This window comes from Balaenoptera borealis (assembly GCF_965194805.1).
Source record: "Balaenoptera borealis genome assembly, chromosome: 2".
Classification (NCBI taxonomy): Eukaryota; Metazoa; Chordata; class Mammalia; order Artiodactyla; family Balaenopteridae; genus Balaenoptera; species Balaenoptera borealis.
This window is the reverse complement of record NC_138867.1, coordinates 55,051,730-55,068,989: the sequence shown is the minus strand read 5'-3', so window position 1 is coordinate 55,068,989 and position 17,260 is coordinate 55,051,730. Positions and strand designations below refer to the sequence as shown.

The 17,260-nt window shown below is 39.9% G+C and overlaps 1 protein-coding gene and 1 long non-coding RNA gene across 16 annotated transcripts in view; one reads left to right on the top strand and one right to left on the bottom strand.

Annotated features, from left to right (window-relative positions):
* Positions 1–17,260, top strand: part of LOC309619442 — a 670,492-nt gene that overhangs the window by 101,489 nt on the left and 551,743 nt on the right. The gene's annotated exons all lie outside the window — the stretch shown is intronic.
* MAST4 (microtubule associated serine/threonine kinase family member 4) overlaps positions 1–17,260 on the bottom strand; it is a 569,187-nt gene that overhangs the window by 201,174 nt on the left and 350,753 nt on the right. Inside the window, exons 1-2 of one of the 15 annotated variants that reach the window (XM_082373016.1) lie at positions 8,058–11,057; positions 4,032–4,112 (exon numbers count right to left, since the gene is read on the bottom strand). The exons of 11 other annotated variants lie outside the window; for them this stretch is intronic. In XM_082373016.1, coding sequence (XP_082229142.1) covers positions 4,032–4,112; positions 8,058–8,104 — 128 coding nt within the window. In that variant the 5' untranslated portion in view covers positions 8,105–11,057. Of the gene's footprint in view, positions 1–4,031; positions 8,022–8,057; positions 11,058–17,260 lie in introns of those variants that run through there. 3 more of the 15 variants (XM_082373002.1, XM_082373015.1, XR_014238618.1) reach the window with 3 other exon arrangements.

Below are 17,260 nucleotides of genomic sequence, written 5' to 3'. Positions count from 1 at the left end.
CAAAAGAACATCGCTCTATCTACAGCAATGTGGTCCCTGAGGGACAGTAGCCTGCCTCCAGCTACTTACTGGTCCCTACTGAGGGCGAGGCCTGCCAGGTTCCAAGAAAGAGCCTGAGAACGTAAAATGAGGGAGCTTCCTTTGGAATCCTGCTACCTAATAATCACAGCCCAGATTATGAGCTGGCCTGGGTCACACTCACATTACTCATGAAGCACTGATGTCATCATTATATGAAACAGCCACTAAATTGAAGTAAATTTATTAAGTACTGGGGATTGTGGAAATTCTGAGTGGCTATGGTTGTCTCAGAAGGGAGAAAGGGAAGGCATATATAAATTCCACTCAAGGTTTTTAAGATGTTTTCTATCACCTTGGTGTCGATAAATGGATATTCAGGCCATGTTTTTTTTTTTTTTTTTTTAAGCTTGTGGACAAACTGTGTTTTGCCTTTCTCTCTCCAGCCCTGCTGCAAGACAACAAGAATGGCAGAATTTCAGGATGAAAGGGCATTTGGGAATAATGTGGTTGAATTCTCTGTTCTACAACTTTCCAGGTAAGTGGGAGCTTGGCCTTCCTGGGAGATTTCCAGTGGTGTGAAACTGATGGTCTGGTGATCCGGCCCATTCTACACTCTGAAAGCTTTCTTAGAAAATTCTTCCCCTCATAAGGAGCCAAAAGGTGCCTTGCTGTAGCCTCCCTGCAGCAGTGTAAGGTTACACTCCTGAGACACACTCAACTAAATTTACATTTCATTCAGCAGCTGAGCTGCCCCAGAAGCTACAGATCTCTCATTTCAGGGCAACTCTCAGGAAGCCCATGGAGACGGAGGGTAGGAGGGTCACTCCCATCCCAGCACAGCCTGCCTCCAGGGCTTCACCATGAAAGGAACAGAATATTCCACTGCCGCATTTAGAAACTGTGTGTCAGCACCTCAAAAGGGCACAGACACTGTCAATGCTCACCACCATCACTCTCTCCGGACCTTCAACCCCCGCTCATAAAAAAGGAACAAGAAGAAATCTGATCCATCACAATCAATGGAAGAAAAAGAAGTCTATGCAGGGATGCAATAAATGCTTTTCTGTGGTAACAGCATGAACCTATTTGGAATCTCTACCATGCACATTAGACCATCATCTGGGGGCACACTATTGGAGACACCCAACTCCAGGCGGCCAGCCAGCTATCTCTACCTAGAGATGTCTCAGTGTGGTCAAGACCAAACTCATCATTACTATAATTTTCCTCCCTCTCCAATTCTGCTCTCTTGGGTTCTGCTCAGTTAATGCTAGAAATCTCAGTGTCAATCATTCATTCAAAACTATCCACTGAACACCTACTGTGTGCACCTTTCTTTCAACCTCTGTAACAAAGATTGTTATCTATTTACCAAACTCATTTCCTCTGTTTCCTGGCCACAAGGAAGCTGTATTTTCCAGCCTTCCTTGTCCTTAGGTGTAGTAGAATACTAAATTCTAGGCAGTGGAATGGGAGTGAAGGTAATGCATGCCACTCTCAGGTCTGGCAATGCACCATCTCCCGTGCTCTTTCCCTTTTCCACCAGCTGCAGTGATGGCCAGGGCAACCTTAAAGGCCATGTGTTGAAGACCCCGCCCCCCATCCCGGATCCCTAAATGACTGTGTGGAGTGGATCCTCTCCACACTCTTGTTCTGTGAGTGAGAAATACAATTCCATTGTATCTGAGCCAACTGTATGGTGGCTGATTTATAAGCAGCACTGTAATCAATACATCTTCTATTTCCGATTCACTCATTCATTCATTCTTTAATAAACATTTTGCAAACACTTAACTACATTCCAGGCATTGAGAAAGGCACTGGGGAAATAAAAATGACTAAAGGAGGTCACAAAGTCTACCTAAACTGGATAATTTAAACCCCATATAAATGATCCCATGGCAATGTGTCTGTCTTAAGTTAGTCACAGTGGAAAGATTTGAGACTTCATTTTGAATCCTAGGCTAGTTAAGCCACTTAAATATCTAAATGTGTTAGCATCTTCATCTATAAACAGAAGCAATATTCCGTCCTGCCTAGTGTCAGGTGGATTAAATTGAAAGAGATAGAAAGCTTTCTGTCAACTATCAAGTTCTCTGCAATTTTTAATTTAATTCACTGCAAATGTCCTAATCCAGGACCTGTTATTCATGAAATATCGTACCAGCATCCTCATTGGAGTTTCTACCTAAAATCCTATCTATTCCTAAAGAATAGATTGGTAAAGGTAAATTTTCCCAGTCTGAGCTTGGATCGGTCATTTCCTTTTTTCAAAAAAATCTTCCAATACTCTGGAATGCTTACAAAATGAAAGTCAAACTGTTTAGCTCAGTATTCAAGGCCCTACATAGCATGGTCCCAAATTAATAGTCCTTATCAAACTCTGTACAAGTCCATGCTTTTCTTCTACCTCACCCACCCTATCTTCTAGCCATACACACCATTTCTACAATGTGCCACACTCTCTCACCTCCTTGCCTTTGTTTTATTCTTTGTCTGGTTTTGTTCTTTACAACCATCTCTCCCCATTGAAACCCCCCATTTTTCATGGTTCAGCTCCAATATCACCAGTTCTAAAAACATCTCTTCCCAAAAACAGTTTTCAGAACCTCTGCACTACCACATCATTTACTCTGAGTCTCTCTTCTCCACTACTGATAACACCTTTATTTCGAATAGCCTATTGTCTTCGGGAAGGAAAAAGAAGAGGAAATGTGAGCATTTAATAAAGTCATGTTACACTGAAGAAAAAAGTTCAGAAGACAGTCCAATTACTTGTGGTTGGATTACCAAAAATAGACACGTTACAAGAGTGATGGAATTCTCTGGATTGTCAGAAAACTCTTCCTATGCTTTAGGATCTACTATATTCAGGGGGTGCTTTATAAAAGCTATTAGTGGAACCTTCATGTTGAAAGTCACTTTTAAAATAATAAATATAATCCCATCGGCAGAAGAGTAGAACCAAAGTTCAAAGTCGTTCGTTCATTTCCCTAGTCAATTCTTCAGATTTTGGTTCAGTCTTATTGCAGAAAAATGAGCGAAACAAATTTGTTAAGTTGCCCCACTGATATGTAAGCATAAAGCTTGTAAGTTAGTACTTTTAAGGAACTGGTCATGCATGGCGAGTTCTTCATTCATTTGCATATATGAAATAAAAAGTATTCATTAATGAAAAAGTCATTTGAATCACTCTTTCCATCAACTGAGAGTTTGCGTCTACTTTCTCCTTTAGGATTAAAAAAGGGTGAGGGGAAGCTGGATACTCTGTATTTTTTCTGGTTAGATACAGGGAGACCAACTCTACCCACAGACACTAAATTCACGAAAATCCTAATAGAGCGTATGTACTACACATACAATAGTAACAGCATTTTCTCTTATGTACTCTTGTAACAAGCTAGGCTAAGATGCAAATATGGTTCCTTGACGATATTTCTCTAGGGAGCAGAGAAGAATGAATTTATATCAGCTTACGAGTGAGAGGGTGGGGTATGTAACTGGGAATTCTAAAAAAGATTTTAAAATACTAATGCTTTTAGACAATTCAAGTACTTTGTCCTGTAAATAACAGGATATAAAATAATTTGTGGCAACAGATATGATACTCCAACGTGAATTAGAAAATGTTTCTTAGAAATTGTCCTAAACGGTATCATTATAAAAGATGGATCAAAATTCATGAAATTCAGTGCAGACCATTTCCTAAAGAAAGCCACACGTAACACACACACAGGAATCAAACAAAGGACTAATCACTGGACACTAAGTGAAACATTAGTAAGATAGACTCCATGGGACAAGCATAGTACATTTTCTCAGTGTTCCTGTAAGTCATCAAGTAAGCAGCTCAACAAGTTTCCTTACTTTATGTTAACACTAAGAAAACAGTTAAGAAAAAACTGTTTATTGCGTATTGTGGTCCAAAGTGCTACAAATACTCGTGGTGGGATCTGGGGGAAGGGAAGGGAAGACAAGGCAGCCCCGGGCAGGCACTGGAGCGCGCTTACCTCCAGAAGTGAAAAGCGAAGAGAGGACTACAGGGACTGCCTGGGCTGGATGGGGTTGGACTCAGGCTCCTTGGGGTGAGACTGAAAGTTAAAAGAATGTCATTCCAAGTGGGAGAAAGGATGGCAGTAAAAATAGCACAGCTCATTGAAGGGACTGTGTTCCCTTTAGGCGAGAATGTTCACGGCATGCCTATCAGTACCGCTAGGTAATCATCTAATCACGTGCCCCTTTTTAGCTCTAAAACAGAGAACAGGCACAATGCTTCCTGCTGAAATTTACATGCTCAAAACTACCGCTGCCATTTTTATTTGTGCCTTTTCTTTGTCACAGAGCAACTTGGCAGATATGTTCGACATGTGATTTTTTGCAAAGTCAAGCCAGTGCTGTTTTTTATATTGAGTATATTCTATTTCTGATTAAGAACCAATGGTGAATCTGTAGCAGAACTATAGGGAAGTAGTTATCAGAACAGAAATGAAAATTCAGGTTAAATACTGTAGTTTTTAAAAAGCAAAGCAACAAACATTTCCATATTTTTAAGTGCTTTGCAGTGAAAAATATCCAACAACATTTTGTCTAATTCTCATGGTAAAAAGTGTTCTTATGCTTATATTCATAATAAGTAACTTCAAAATTTCTCACATATGGTTAGGTTATAAAGTGTTTTACTCTCCAAAGAGGTTTTTTCAAGTTCATCTATCAACGGACCATTATAATTCCTACTCCCAACAACCCATCCAAACCACCAAGCATATTCACCAGCCAACTCTCAAATATTCCGCATGGGGTGGTGAGCTTACAGTCCCTTTATCTTTTTTCCCTTTGGCCTCCTGGCTCTTCTCTTTTAGGGAGGAAAGGAAACAAATTTGTCAGATATCTTACTTGCAACAACTTTGCCAACAGATCTATCAAAATATGAAGTTAATACTAGTCAATTTCTAATTATTTTCACATGGCAAAATCAAAATAAGAATTAGCCAAGTGTTCTAGTACCAACTCTTAGACTGAAGTGAGCCCTGGAAACTCCTGCTATATTGCAATGAGTTTCTTAACATTCTTCTGCCTCTCCTTTGGTCCATGACTCTACATCGTAACCACATTTTCTTACCTTAGGCAAAGAGGTCTTGGAACTGAGCTGCATATTGGCTAATTCAAGCTGGTTGTGCCCTTCACTGAACAGAGAAGTGGCAACAGTGGCTAGAATCAGATTTTGGCTTCCCAAATTCTTAATGCCATCCTTGTTTCCCATTATATGGATAATTGAGACTTGGCTGTATTTGTTTTAAATCAAAATGTAAATCATTGCTCACAATGCTCCAATTTGTTTAATAAAATGTTTTAATAGAGTAACGTTTTATATCTGTTTTATATCTTCTAAAACCATTCTCTGGTTTGGTACCAGTACTCGGTAAACTAAGGAATTGGTTTCCTTATACATTCAGAGCACGTTCAAAAAGCTGCTGCACTTAAGCATACTGTACTCTAACTTAGCAGCTCATTGGAAAGCCCTCCTGAATGCCCACTGATACAGCCATCATTTGGTCTAAGTACAGTCTTATCTGTTCCTTCTGGTCCTAAAATAGGCACGCAAAGGCACTGAAGCCACTCCATGCCTCCAAGCTGAGATACATTATCACGTGTGCTATGAAGTATCTGTGAACCTAATTCTATACTAAAATTGAAAAAAGGAAGAAAAAAAAAAAGACCCAGTTTCTCAGAAATCAGAAATCCATGCATAGGCTATCTACATGTCAGAAATTTCTGAATAAATTAATAATCCATTAGTTTCTGAAATACTTATATATTTGCTGTCTCACATCCAGGATTCCACCTTCTGAAATAGGAATCAGAAACTGCCTCATGTTATTGATAAATCAGATGGAAAATTCTGAATTGCCTCTACAGAGTATAAAATATGCTACTGTAAGAGTCTGTGCTGCAGTACCTATGGAATAAACTCTCCTGAAGAAAAACAGAAATATCTCATGAGAGAACATCCAAAAGCTATTCTGCAGAGTTAGTCTGTTAAAAGGTCCCCAAGTAAATAAAATTATATACACTAAATGTGCTCTTAATAAAATCAATGATAAGACTTTCCATTATAACCATTCTCTGCAGTGTCAAGAAACTGAATTTACTCAAAGACTGCAGAATTAGCTTTCTCCATGAATGAATGTAAAATCAGCTATGTCTACCTAAGAGTAGTTTTACATTTCAAGGTAAACAAAACGTTCAAAGTGAATTTCATGCTCACACAACAATGACATTGAAGAGTGATACTCTAATTCTACTGTCTCAAGCTCCTCAGGTAAAGGATAAGTTATTTCAGATGCACAGTAACATGTACCAGGGTAGAGCCTAGACTGAGGGGGTGTGGCCTGGGATGAAAACAAAATGCACGGAACCCCCTGTGTTGAGCTGACCTTTATGTCCTGCATCATCATAAAATCTGTGGCATACCTCAGTCTTTCAAATTATAGATGGAACAATGAATACAACTGAGTTTGTATTTTACAGAGTAACTTTGAAGCATCTCCTGTTAATGTGGACGAGATACCAAAAACGAAAGAAAGAAAAGGTGTAATGTGAAATGGTATATACCAAGGCCAAAGAAGACAACAAGGAAGCAGCACAATCAGAAATAGAGGTCAAAGTGAAGCTGGGGGTTAAAGCTAAGTTCCTGGGCCTGGCACACAGAGCCATGGGCATCTGAGCTGTGCATTTCCAGAATGCTAGAGAGATGAGGGTTAAGTAGAAAAATTCACGCATGCCACTAAAATATTCCACATAGGTGAGGAAGGCTGAATGCCAGCGTGGAGATGGGGACAAAACAGTAGGCAATGGGTAAATACTCTTTGCATCTCTATTATATTAAAAGCCACATCTAGCAAGAAGGTTGTAGGAGCCCTCTAACTTTTGTAAGTGAGCACTTGTCAGTAAAAAATCAGTGTATAATTTTAGAGCAAGAACTGATTGAGAAAGTGCTCACATCACTTCAGAAATGTCATGTTTTTATTCACTTATTAACCAAGGAAACAGCTTCCCTTGTATGACGCATCTACAGGGTTCAAGAGGAAGAGTTGCTCCTCAGAACTGGGTACAGGTCTCCCCTGCAGTCGCCTCCTGGAAGGAGTCCAGTATGAGATGGTTTGGGTTGCACAGATTTCAATGAAAATGTAATTTTCTATCTGTACTGCAAGTTAGAAGACATATTTATATTTTTCTAGCAGATTTCTATTGTACTGTTTATTATTTTAAGTGTGCCAGCACAGACTAACTCATAGCTGCTGCATCTTTGACAAACAGATTTAAAATAAAAATTTGCTGACACTTCCTTCATCACAGATGTTTAACTTCGCCACAAATTAGATGTGGGCATTTTACGTGGCTGCATCGAATCAAAAGGCAGTCAGGTGCGTTAATGGGTTAAAAAAAAAAACAACAACAAAAAACCAGCTAAGCAAACACAGAGCTCAACTAGGTAAACACACTGCATGCGGTGGCTGGAGACTCTGCAGAGAGGATGCAAAACGTACTACAGTTCATTACTATTCTGTTGCACAGATAAAACATGGATCACATCTAATGAGTGTCACAAATAACCCTTCTTTTGCACTCTTATCCATTGTAATGTCTTCTGTTATTCAAGACAGACAGAGGCCCTTCTTTAGAACAAGGCAGCATGGGGATAAACAAACAGTAAGAGAGAAGAAAAAAAAAAGACAGACACACCACAGGCCTGCTGATACATTCTTTCACAATGAGCTGTTAAGATGTTTCCAGCACTGAGGTTTAGTAACTTTAAATATGCAGCAGCTCTCTTCCTCTGACTGCAACGCAAAATGCTGGGTCTGGGCTTCCACATCAGCTGAAATCAAATGCCATACATTTAAGACATGTTCCTTCCAGCTCACACTGCAGTGCTCTGAGGCTGTCAGTACAAACAAATGCTAAATAGCTATTGGTCGCAGGAAAGCGAGTGCCATGCAGAAAGCATTAAAATATTAAAGAGAGACAATACTTACTCCAAGGTCAGCCCCGGAATCTGTAGCCTTTCCCGCTGGGCTTTCATGGTTGTTCTATGTTACCACACTCTATTGTAACCATGACACATATTCTCTGCTAGCGTCCCGGTGATGACAGAGAGCCGAAACGAACCTCTAGAAAGGGCTGGACTAACAGTCTCTCGAGGGGGAGGGGAATCCTGCAAGTTTGGGTCCTTCCACCTCCGGTCGTAATCAAGGGATGTCAGCCGCCTTCCTCAGGTTAACGGCAGTGCACACCGCACTGATTTCGTTAAGGGAATGAGGCTTTCGGCTCTGCATATCAAGTAATTGGTTTCTGGTTGTTTTTTTTTTTGTTTTTTTTTTTTTTAAGAAAGTCGCTCCTCTCACAGACCCAGTTTTCACCTCAGTGAAATGAAAAGTCCTTTTCACCATGCAGACTGGAAAAAATAATAACAAAGCAACAGTATCATACTTGTAAAAGAGTTTATCTCCGCAAACCTCAACTATTCCCCGCCTCCCGGGGCTGCTCCTGAATAGAATGTGGCCGCCCTGAGGAAGTTCTGCTTATTCTTTCCTTGGTGGAGTTAACAAAATCAGTCATGTTCCACAAGAAAGACACGGGGATCGGTGCCCAATGAAAATAAATAGATTTTTTTTCTATATATGGCAATCATCAGAAAGAGGAATAAACTAACTGCTTTAATTTGGGGGAAGTTGAACTCTGCTGTGAGGCAAAGACTTGTGTGAACAGGCAAAACCCTACGGTGGGAAAATACCAACTGGATACACAAGAGATTGGAGCTTGTATTTTTATTTTGGAAAGCTGATTTTTAAGAACGTCACAGTGATACATACATATGTTAACGAGCAATCAAATACAAATAAGGAAAGGGAGAACATATATTCTGGAAGACTGAAAGTTTTATCCTGTATTTATTCAACGAACACAATTTTTCACAGTATTCATAACTTGGGACTCAGTGTACTTCCACTGTCGTGTATGAAGAACGTATCTGACTCACTTCCTCTAATGCATTTTAAAATGTTTTAAAATTTGGCAACCACTGGTTTGTTGAGAAGAAATACTAGAACAAATTAGGATTTTATTTTAGCAAGATTTCTCATTTTCAAGCACTGCAAGCCTACCCACACATAGCCAAGCTGTGGTGAAACAACTGTGTTCAAGTGGTTACATTTTAAAGGCCATGAAGTCAAACTCCATCTTTTCACAGATGACGAAGCTGAGGGCGCACAGTTGGTGGCAGTGCCGGAATTAGATTCGGGTGTGTTTACTCCTGTCCCAGGGGCTGTCATATGCAGGGATGCCGTGTGCAGTTGTTCAGGTTGTGCCCTGCACAAGGGTGCTGGGCAGGGAGGGAAGTCAGGGCTGAAATCCAGCCTGCTTCCCACTTTGCCAAGCCTGCACCAATGCTCTGTGCTGCTTCCACCCTATTATTTCTCATTTTCACAAAGTCACCCTCAGCTCTGCACCATCTAGAGGGTCACCTGTTTCTAAACCTACAAAGGTGCCTGTGGGCCAGAGGAGGTTCACGTGATCTTCCCATACCCTTTCTCTATATCCTAACCTGCCAATTTGCTCTGGGGCATCTGTTAATGTTACTTCTCCTTCTGTGTGAGCTCACAAAACTAACCAATCCTCCTCCCTGTTAGAGGCAACAAATCCACACCGGGAACACAGTCATTGGTTAGTGACCATAGGGAGGCAGACAGAATGTAAACAAATATCTGTAATTAGCATAAAAGCATAACAACAAGAAATAATAAAGACACAATGGCATACAAAAGAGGAGGGATCATCTTTGCTCCCCATTCTACCCTTCCCCCCCCAAATAAGCTTCTTTGCTAAAATACCCAGAATCTCACCATTCTTTCACCCAAATCACAGATGATCCAAGATATACCACGTCCTGACTAGATTACTGTAATTTCCTTCTAACTGGACTCTCTACTTCTTCCCTGCTACCCTCCTACCCTTTGTTGGCCACACAAACTCCAAAATGATCATTTCCACAATATATCACTCCTCCGCTCAAAATCTTCCACTAGCTTCCCTCTTATTCCAAATAAAAGCCAAAAATCTAGCAAACTTGGCCAAAAAAACGGGACAACTGAGCATCAATAGGATTGACAATAGCAATATATTAAAATGTATCCAAAGTTTGAAATCATGAGTTCAAGAAGATGAGATAGGGAGGAAAAAAGGAAGGAAGGAAGCCAGCCAGCCAGCCAGGGTCACCTTTGGAGGATGCTGGAAAACTACCCAATTAATTTTGAAAACTGGTAAAGGAAAAAAAGCAAGCACTTATCCTGCTTTCCCTATAAATTCCACCTCATAGATGGGAAATGATTCTCTTCATAGACATATTCTAAGTGGTAAATAAAGAAGGGTGACAAAATGAGATTATCACCATCTTTCAAACCCTAAGCAATCAACAGATCTCGGTCATAACCAACAATGACTGCTGACATCACAAAGAGACAGCTGGGTATTACGTGCTGCTTGATGCAACACCTATGAAGTAGTTTCACCAAAAAAAGCCACATCACCCCGGACACAACCAAGCCTCTACTTCAAAATATCATTTTATAGGAAATATAGTGACAAAGGAACATGTTAATACCACAGAAACACGATCAGCAAAAGCTAGACTGTGAAAGCCAGAACAAATGATCTGATTTCTTAAACATTTTCAAAGCAGGAGGGAAAAAAAAAAAAAGATGGAAAGAGAACCTCAACATTAAAAAAGACTTAAGAGATATATTGACTAATTACAACATAAAAACTATTTTTGGAGTCCTGATATCAAACACATAATCAGACATTTAGAAAATAATCAGTATAATAGACACATACACACAAACACACAAATACATACACACACACTGGGTATTTGTTAATAGTAATCAATTATTTTTAAGAATAACATTGGGATCAGGATCATTTTTAATTCCTTACCTTCCAGAGATGCACCCCAAAATATTCACAGATAAAATAATATGTCTAGGCTTTGCTTCAAATCAATCTGGAGAGGGATTATAAGATATATTGGGTTGGTCAAAAAGTTCGGGTTTTTCCACAGGTTTTTTTCCCGAACTCTTTGGCCAACCCAATAATATATATAAAAGAAAACTATCCCTGAGTTACTATTTAGTAAGCCTGGGTGACAGGTAGATAGGGGGTTCATTATACTCTTCTGTCTAGTACATGTTTGAAATTTTCTGTAATAAAAAATTGAAGAAGAGTTCTTACCAGGCCTGAAAAGCTCCATGTGACATGTACAGGCCCACCTCCCTGGCCTTCCCCTACAACTCCCGCTCTCACTCCTGGCTGTTCTTCACATACACCAAGCACACTCCTACCCCAGGGCTTTTGCATTTACTGCTTCCTCTGCCTGAAACTCTTTTCCCCTGAGGCATCCAAATGTCCTCCCTATGTGAAATTGCAAGCCTTCCCCACATCTAGTGTTTCCTTATCATCCTAATGTCTCTCTCTCCTCAGCACTTATCATCACTGGACATATTTTATATTCATTTTTTGATTATCTGTCTTTCCCTATGAGAGGAGGCTCCTAGAAGGTAACTGGGTCGTTTGTATCTCCAGTGCCAAGAATAGCTCACACAGGTATCCAATACCTATCTGCTGAAACATGAATAAATGTCCCTCCCTATACTGCTGCAACCACCAACCAAAGAGACTTACCCTCCTTTTTCTTATAATTATAGATCTCCACAGCGTTAGATAATTTAAGTGCCAGAGCCATGACCTCAGAGAGTGGCCTCCAAGAAACTGGAAGATCAGGACATGTTCAAATACCACATGAAGACCCAGAAGGGCCCCCACTGGCTGGAAGGCACACACCAAGGAGCAGCTGCTCACATGTGCGTGCAGAGAAAACCAAGGTCACACTAGACTAGGGGGCTGCGTTTTGACGGGAGATGAGTATTTGGGGAAGACACTGGTTTAAACTACTTTGGCATCACTAAGAAGACATGCACACTGTCTGGAGCTAAGCAGCCTTCTCTTCTTACGTACAGGAAAGGAAACCACGCAGCCACATTAATGGCGGCAATACATATGGGTTTTGAACAAATCCAGTGGCATGGCTTAAGGCAGGGTTCTTCTATGTATTACCTAGAGTAGTAGTTCTCACCTAGGGCTGGCAGTGTTTGGAGACATTTTTGGTTGTCACACCTGGGCAGAGGCCAGGGACGTTGCTGAGCACCCTGCAATGCACGAGACAGCCCCACAACGAAGAATTACCCAACCCCAAATCAACAGTGCTGCTCTATGGACTTCCCTGGTGGCGCAGTGGTTAAGAATCTGCCTGCCAATGCAGGGGACACGGGTTCGAGCCCTGGTCCGGGAGGATCCCACATGCCACGGAGCAACTAAGCCCGTGCGCCACAGCTACTGAGCCTGTGCTCTAGAGCCCGCGAGCCACATCTACTGAGCCCGTGCGCCTAGAGCCCGTTCTCCGCAACAGGAGAAGCCACCTCAATGAGAAGCCACAGCAATGAAGAGTAGCCCCTGTTCGCCACAACTAGAGAAAGCCCACGTGCAGCAACGAAGACCCAACGCAGCCAAAAATAAATAAATAAAATAAATAAACTTTAAAAAAAACGAATGAAAAATTGCAAAACCTGTATTTAAAAAAAAACAAACAAACAGTGCTGCTCTAGGAATCCTGCTGTAAGGGCAAGCGTCAATTTCTGCAGGACCCTCGGCATCATTAACCAGTTTCAAACATTTTGGTTCTTATTTCACTGCATTCAGCTTAGGGGGAAAAAAAAAGAGCAGTCTTATTGTTTCACTTCTCAGTGGATATTTCGTCTCTCAGCAATATTACTAACCTAAGCGTAGGCAATGCTCTGTCCTGTTTTCAGGGGGAAGGGCTTTTTACAACCAGAGCCCCAGAAGTATCTGTAATCACAGAAACCTAATTACCAGGGTCTCTATGCCACATCCAAGCAGTAACCTAGATACGGAAATCTGCAAAGCAAGACATCCCAAACTACAGCCAAATGAGCTCCACCGTGATTCCGAGGCCATGGATAAAGGGGTGTCTCACACGTCTGGCCGGGTACATTGACCTGAGGTACATAGGCAGACAGGATTTACACATAGGGTTTGACTTCTTAGATGAAATTCAAGGGGCAGATCTCCCCAATCCAATATTTTCTGATATTTTGTCTCTCTAGGTTCAAGAAAGATACAAAACCTTAAGGCAAGAGTGAAAATGAGTATCACCCTGCCTGAATGTTCAATTATTTATATATTCTTAAAAGGTGAGCATGGTTGAGGAAAACGTTCAAAAAAGTTGTGTATGTGTGTGTGTGTGTCTGCTCTCTTCTTTTACAACTCACATAACCAATAATAGTTAGACCATATTATTAACATTTCCACTCTCTCAATAGCTGATATAATTCATAATCACGTTACTGTATACCTGAAACATTGCAAATCAACTATACTGCAAAAAAAATTTTTTTTTAATAAAAACAAAATTTTATTTAGCAGTCCCTGTTCTAGGTATGAGAGATACAGCAGTGAATGAGATGGAAAGAGCCATCTGTGGAGTCCATTTGAGTTGGGGAAACTAAATAAAGACATAACTAAGATCACTTCTGATAAGGACGGGTATTGTGTAGGGGCCACCACAGGTGATATGACCATCAGTGACTCAGGGAGTAGACAGTGCTTTTAGATCGGGACCAGGAGGACTCAGTGATGTGCAAGCTTCATTTGCAGAATGAAAAGGAACCAGCTCATGAAGAGTCGGGAAGAAAGTACCACAGACAGAGGGAACAGCAACTGCAAAGTCTCTGAAGCTGGGACAGGCTGGCTCATTTAATGGCCTTAAAGAAAGTCATGTGTCTGATTGTAGTAACGCAACAAACATTTGTTAAGCATTTATATAAGGCATGGCACTGTGTGGGATGTAAGGATGAATCATATAAAAGTTTGATCCTTAAGGATTTTATCATTTAGCAAAACAGGAAGAAGGATAGAATAAAAGTTAAAGGAGGAATCAGTTTTATGTTTTATATGCCATGGAGATAAAGAACCAGGTTTCGATCTTAGCGATATCTTTAATAACGGGTATTGGTTGTTCAAGCAGGCCTTTTTGAGAAGCCAGTTAATGACCTCTAAGGATTGTCCATCACTTCATAAAGCAGGTAACATGAGGCTGTCCATGTGTGTTCATTTATTGAAGGACATATCTCAACTGCTTCCTATGGGCAAGACATTAGAGAAGCAAGATGACTAAGATAGGACCCCTCCTACTGGGGCATGATGAGGAAAGATCAGGGCAGAAGCATCTTCTACTCTTTCTCTCCTCCCTGTCTCCTGCTCTCTCCTGTTCCTCTTCCTTCCCCAAACAAAATGAGATCCTTTCTCGACAGAGAAGGCTTATCACCATCATCTACATAGTTTGCTAAAGATAGCTTAAGACATATAAGGTACCAAATTAACCACTGGTACACCTTTTCTCAAGAAAGTACTGGGGGATACGCTAAACAATGAAGTAAACCATTTAAGAGAAATGCATAAGATCAAGCAAAGGACAGTGCATGAAGAGAAGTGAAGGGAATGACCAGGATGAGCGTAGTGACGGTAAAAGGAAATCCCAAGAAAATAGCCATGCAGCAGACCTACAGAGCACACAGACCGGTCTGCAACAGAAAGATGGAGGTGTCCATCGATGGATGAACAGATAAACCAAATATGATATACACATGAAATGGAATGTTATTCAGCCTGAAAAGGGAAGGACATTTTGACATATGCTATAACATGGGTGAACCTTGAAGATATGTTAAATGACATAAGCCAGCCTCAAAAGGATAAATATTATATAATTCCACATATATGAGGTACCTAGAAGAGTCAGATTACTAGAGACAGAAAGTAGAATGGTGGTTGCCAGGGCTTGGGGGAGGGGAGAATGGGGAGTTAGTGTTTAATGGGTATGGAATTTCAGTATGGAAAGATGAAAAGGTTCTGTGGAGGTAAAGTGGTGATAGTTGCAGAGCAATGCGAAGGCACTTAATGCCACAGAACAGTACACTTAAAAACATGGTAAATTTTGTTATGTGTATTTTACAATTAAAAAGAAAAAGAAAAGAAAAAAAATGTATACCTATCCTATCCTATCTACTTATAGGAAGTTCAAAATCAGGCCAAACCAATCTATACTTTTAGAAGTCAAGATAGCGGTTATGGAGGTAGTGACAGGAAGTATGAAGGGGGCTCCTGAGGGACAAATAATGTTCTGTTTCTTGACCTAAGTGCTGGTTATATCGATATACACAGTTTGTAAAAATTCCTCAAACTTGTGAATCTGGGGATTCCTCTAAGTCTCAAGCTGCATCTCTCATAAAAGCAAAGAATCTATTTTAGAGGTTTTACAGCTTTCTCACACACTTCTCAAATATACTCCCTCTTTTTAAAAACTTATTTATACTCTACATCATTCCATGCAGGATTTGGGGCAACATATAAGAATACATACATACACTACTCACTATTTGTTAAATTAATAAATGAAGCAAAGTAAAAAAGCAAAAGTACACACACATACACAAAGGTACAAGTACATTAGGTCAGAACCAAAGAAAATAGAAAACTAGAAAATGGAATAAAGGGACAAATCCACAGGAAAATACAAACCCAAATATTCAGAAAATACAGAATGCTAAAGTAAAGGGGCAAATTTTATGCGGGTATCTGGGACCAAAATAACTAATTATTCACTCAACATTATACAGTTAGTAAGTTGGATTTTTCTGACCTCAACTACTTTGTTCTTTTTATTAAAGTACGCTACACTTTTCCAGATCATAAAGTATAAGCATTGACATTTACTTGACAAAATGATTCCAGGAGCATTTTTCTAGGTAAGATATTCAACATACCTAATTCACCAAAAATTGATTTTCAGTAGCATTTTGGAAAACATATTGCATAAAATCAGATATATTCTGGATACGTAACCCAAAAGGTAAGCTAGTAAACTCTATTTTTGGACAGGTAAACTGTCAAAAATGGCCAACAAACAAAAATTAAATTAAATGACACAGGACCTGGGAAAAAGCTTCACAAACTACAAAGCACTTTCTAGAGGTGATAACCGATAAAAGACCTCTTCTGTCTCCACACTCAGCAACACCATAGTTATCTCCTGTTTGGACAGATTATCAGGGGCAAAGACTATATAGCACCATCCTTACTATTTTCTATTTTTGTTAACTGCTGACCCATTAACAGCTACACCATCATCTTTCAAGAGCTCAACCCACATTAGCAGAGTTCCTCATTAGAGAAAGGCCCTCTTCAATAGGTTATCCTAATGATGTCTAATTTTTTAATATATTTAAAAATTTTTTCACACTGTGAATTACACAATTTAGGCATTTTCCACAGTTGAAGCTATGTGAAAATTTTTATAAATAATAGATGCAACATCTATAGAGACCTAAAACGGTAACGTGAAGATTGACAAATGAAAGAAAAACCTTATCTTTTAAATAAGAGGGGGAGAATGGTAAATTCAAACCAGTTAAAAGAAAGAAGGAAAAATTCAGAAGATCATCAGTGAATTTTAAACATAAAGGGCCATATGCAGTAGTTAAGCTCTTTTAGGGAAATGTCATCATCAACATGTATGGACACCCCAGGTTTTGAAACCTGGGGAAGACAATGTGTAACGAAGAGGCACAAATGTTTGCATCATCATTGAAGATCTTTAGCCTTCTTTTAAAAATGCTAATCTTTCTGAAATTTCTGGCCCCAACATATCTTGCATAATTCCAAGTCAAGCATATCATTTAGTTATTATGAAATGCTATGACGATCTGACAACCCGTAACAGATGACCCACATGTGTGTGTCGCCCTGCTGTTTGAAGTCATAGTGACAAAAACACCAAAATTACATGACTAGGTGCAATGCACTCGACGGAGACCAGCAGAGCAATGAAAAAACAAATGCCATTTCTTTATATTCCATGTTTGATAGCTGCCATTCCTTCAGCGAACATTTACTGAATAACTATTATGTGCACCTTCCTGGAAATAATAACGAAAATCAGTATTTCCTAGTTTTAATATAAAATGTTTACTTGGCTTAAAAATAGGATTTTATGGAAAAGGTTTTATTGGCTATATTCTGGGGGAGGAAGCGGGGGAAGGAAGGACAA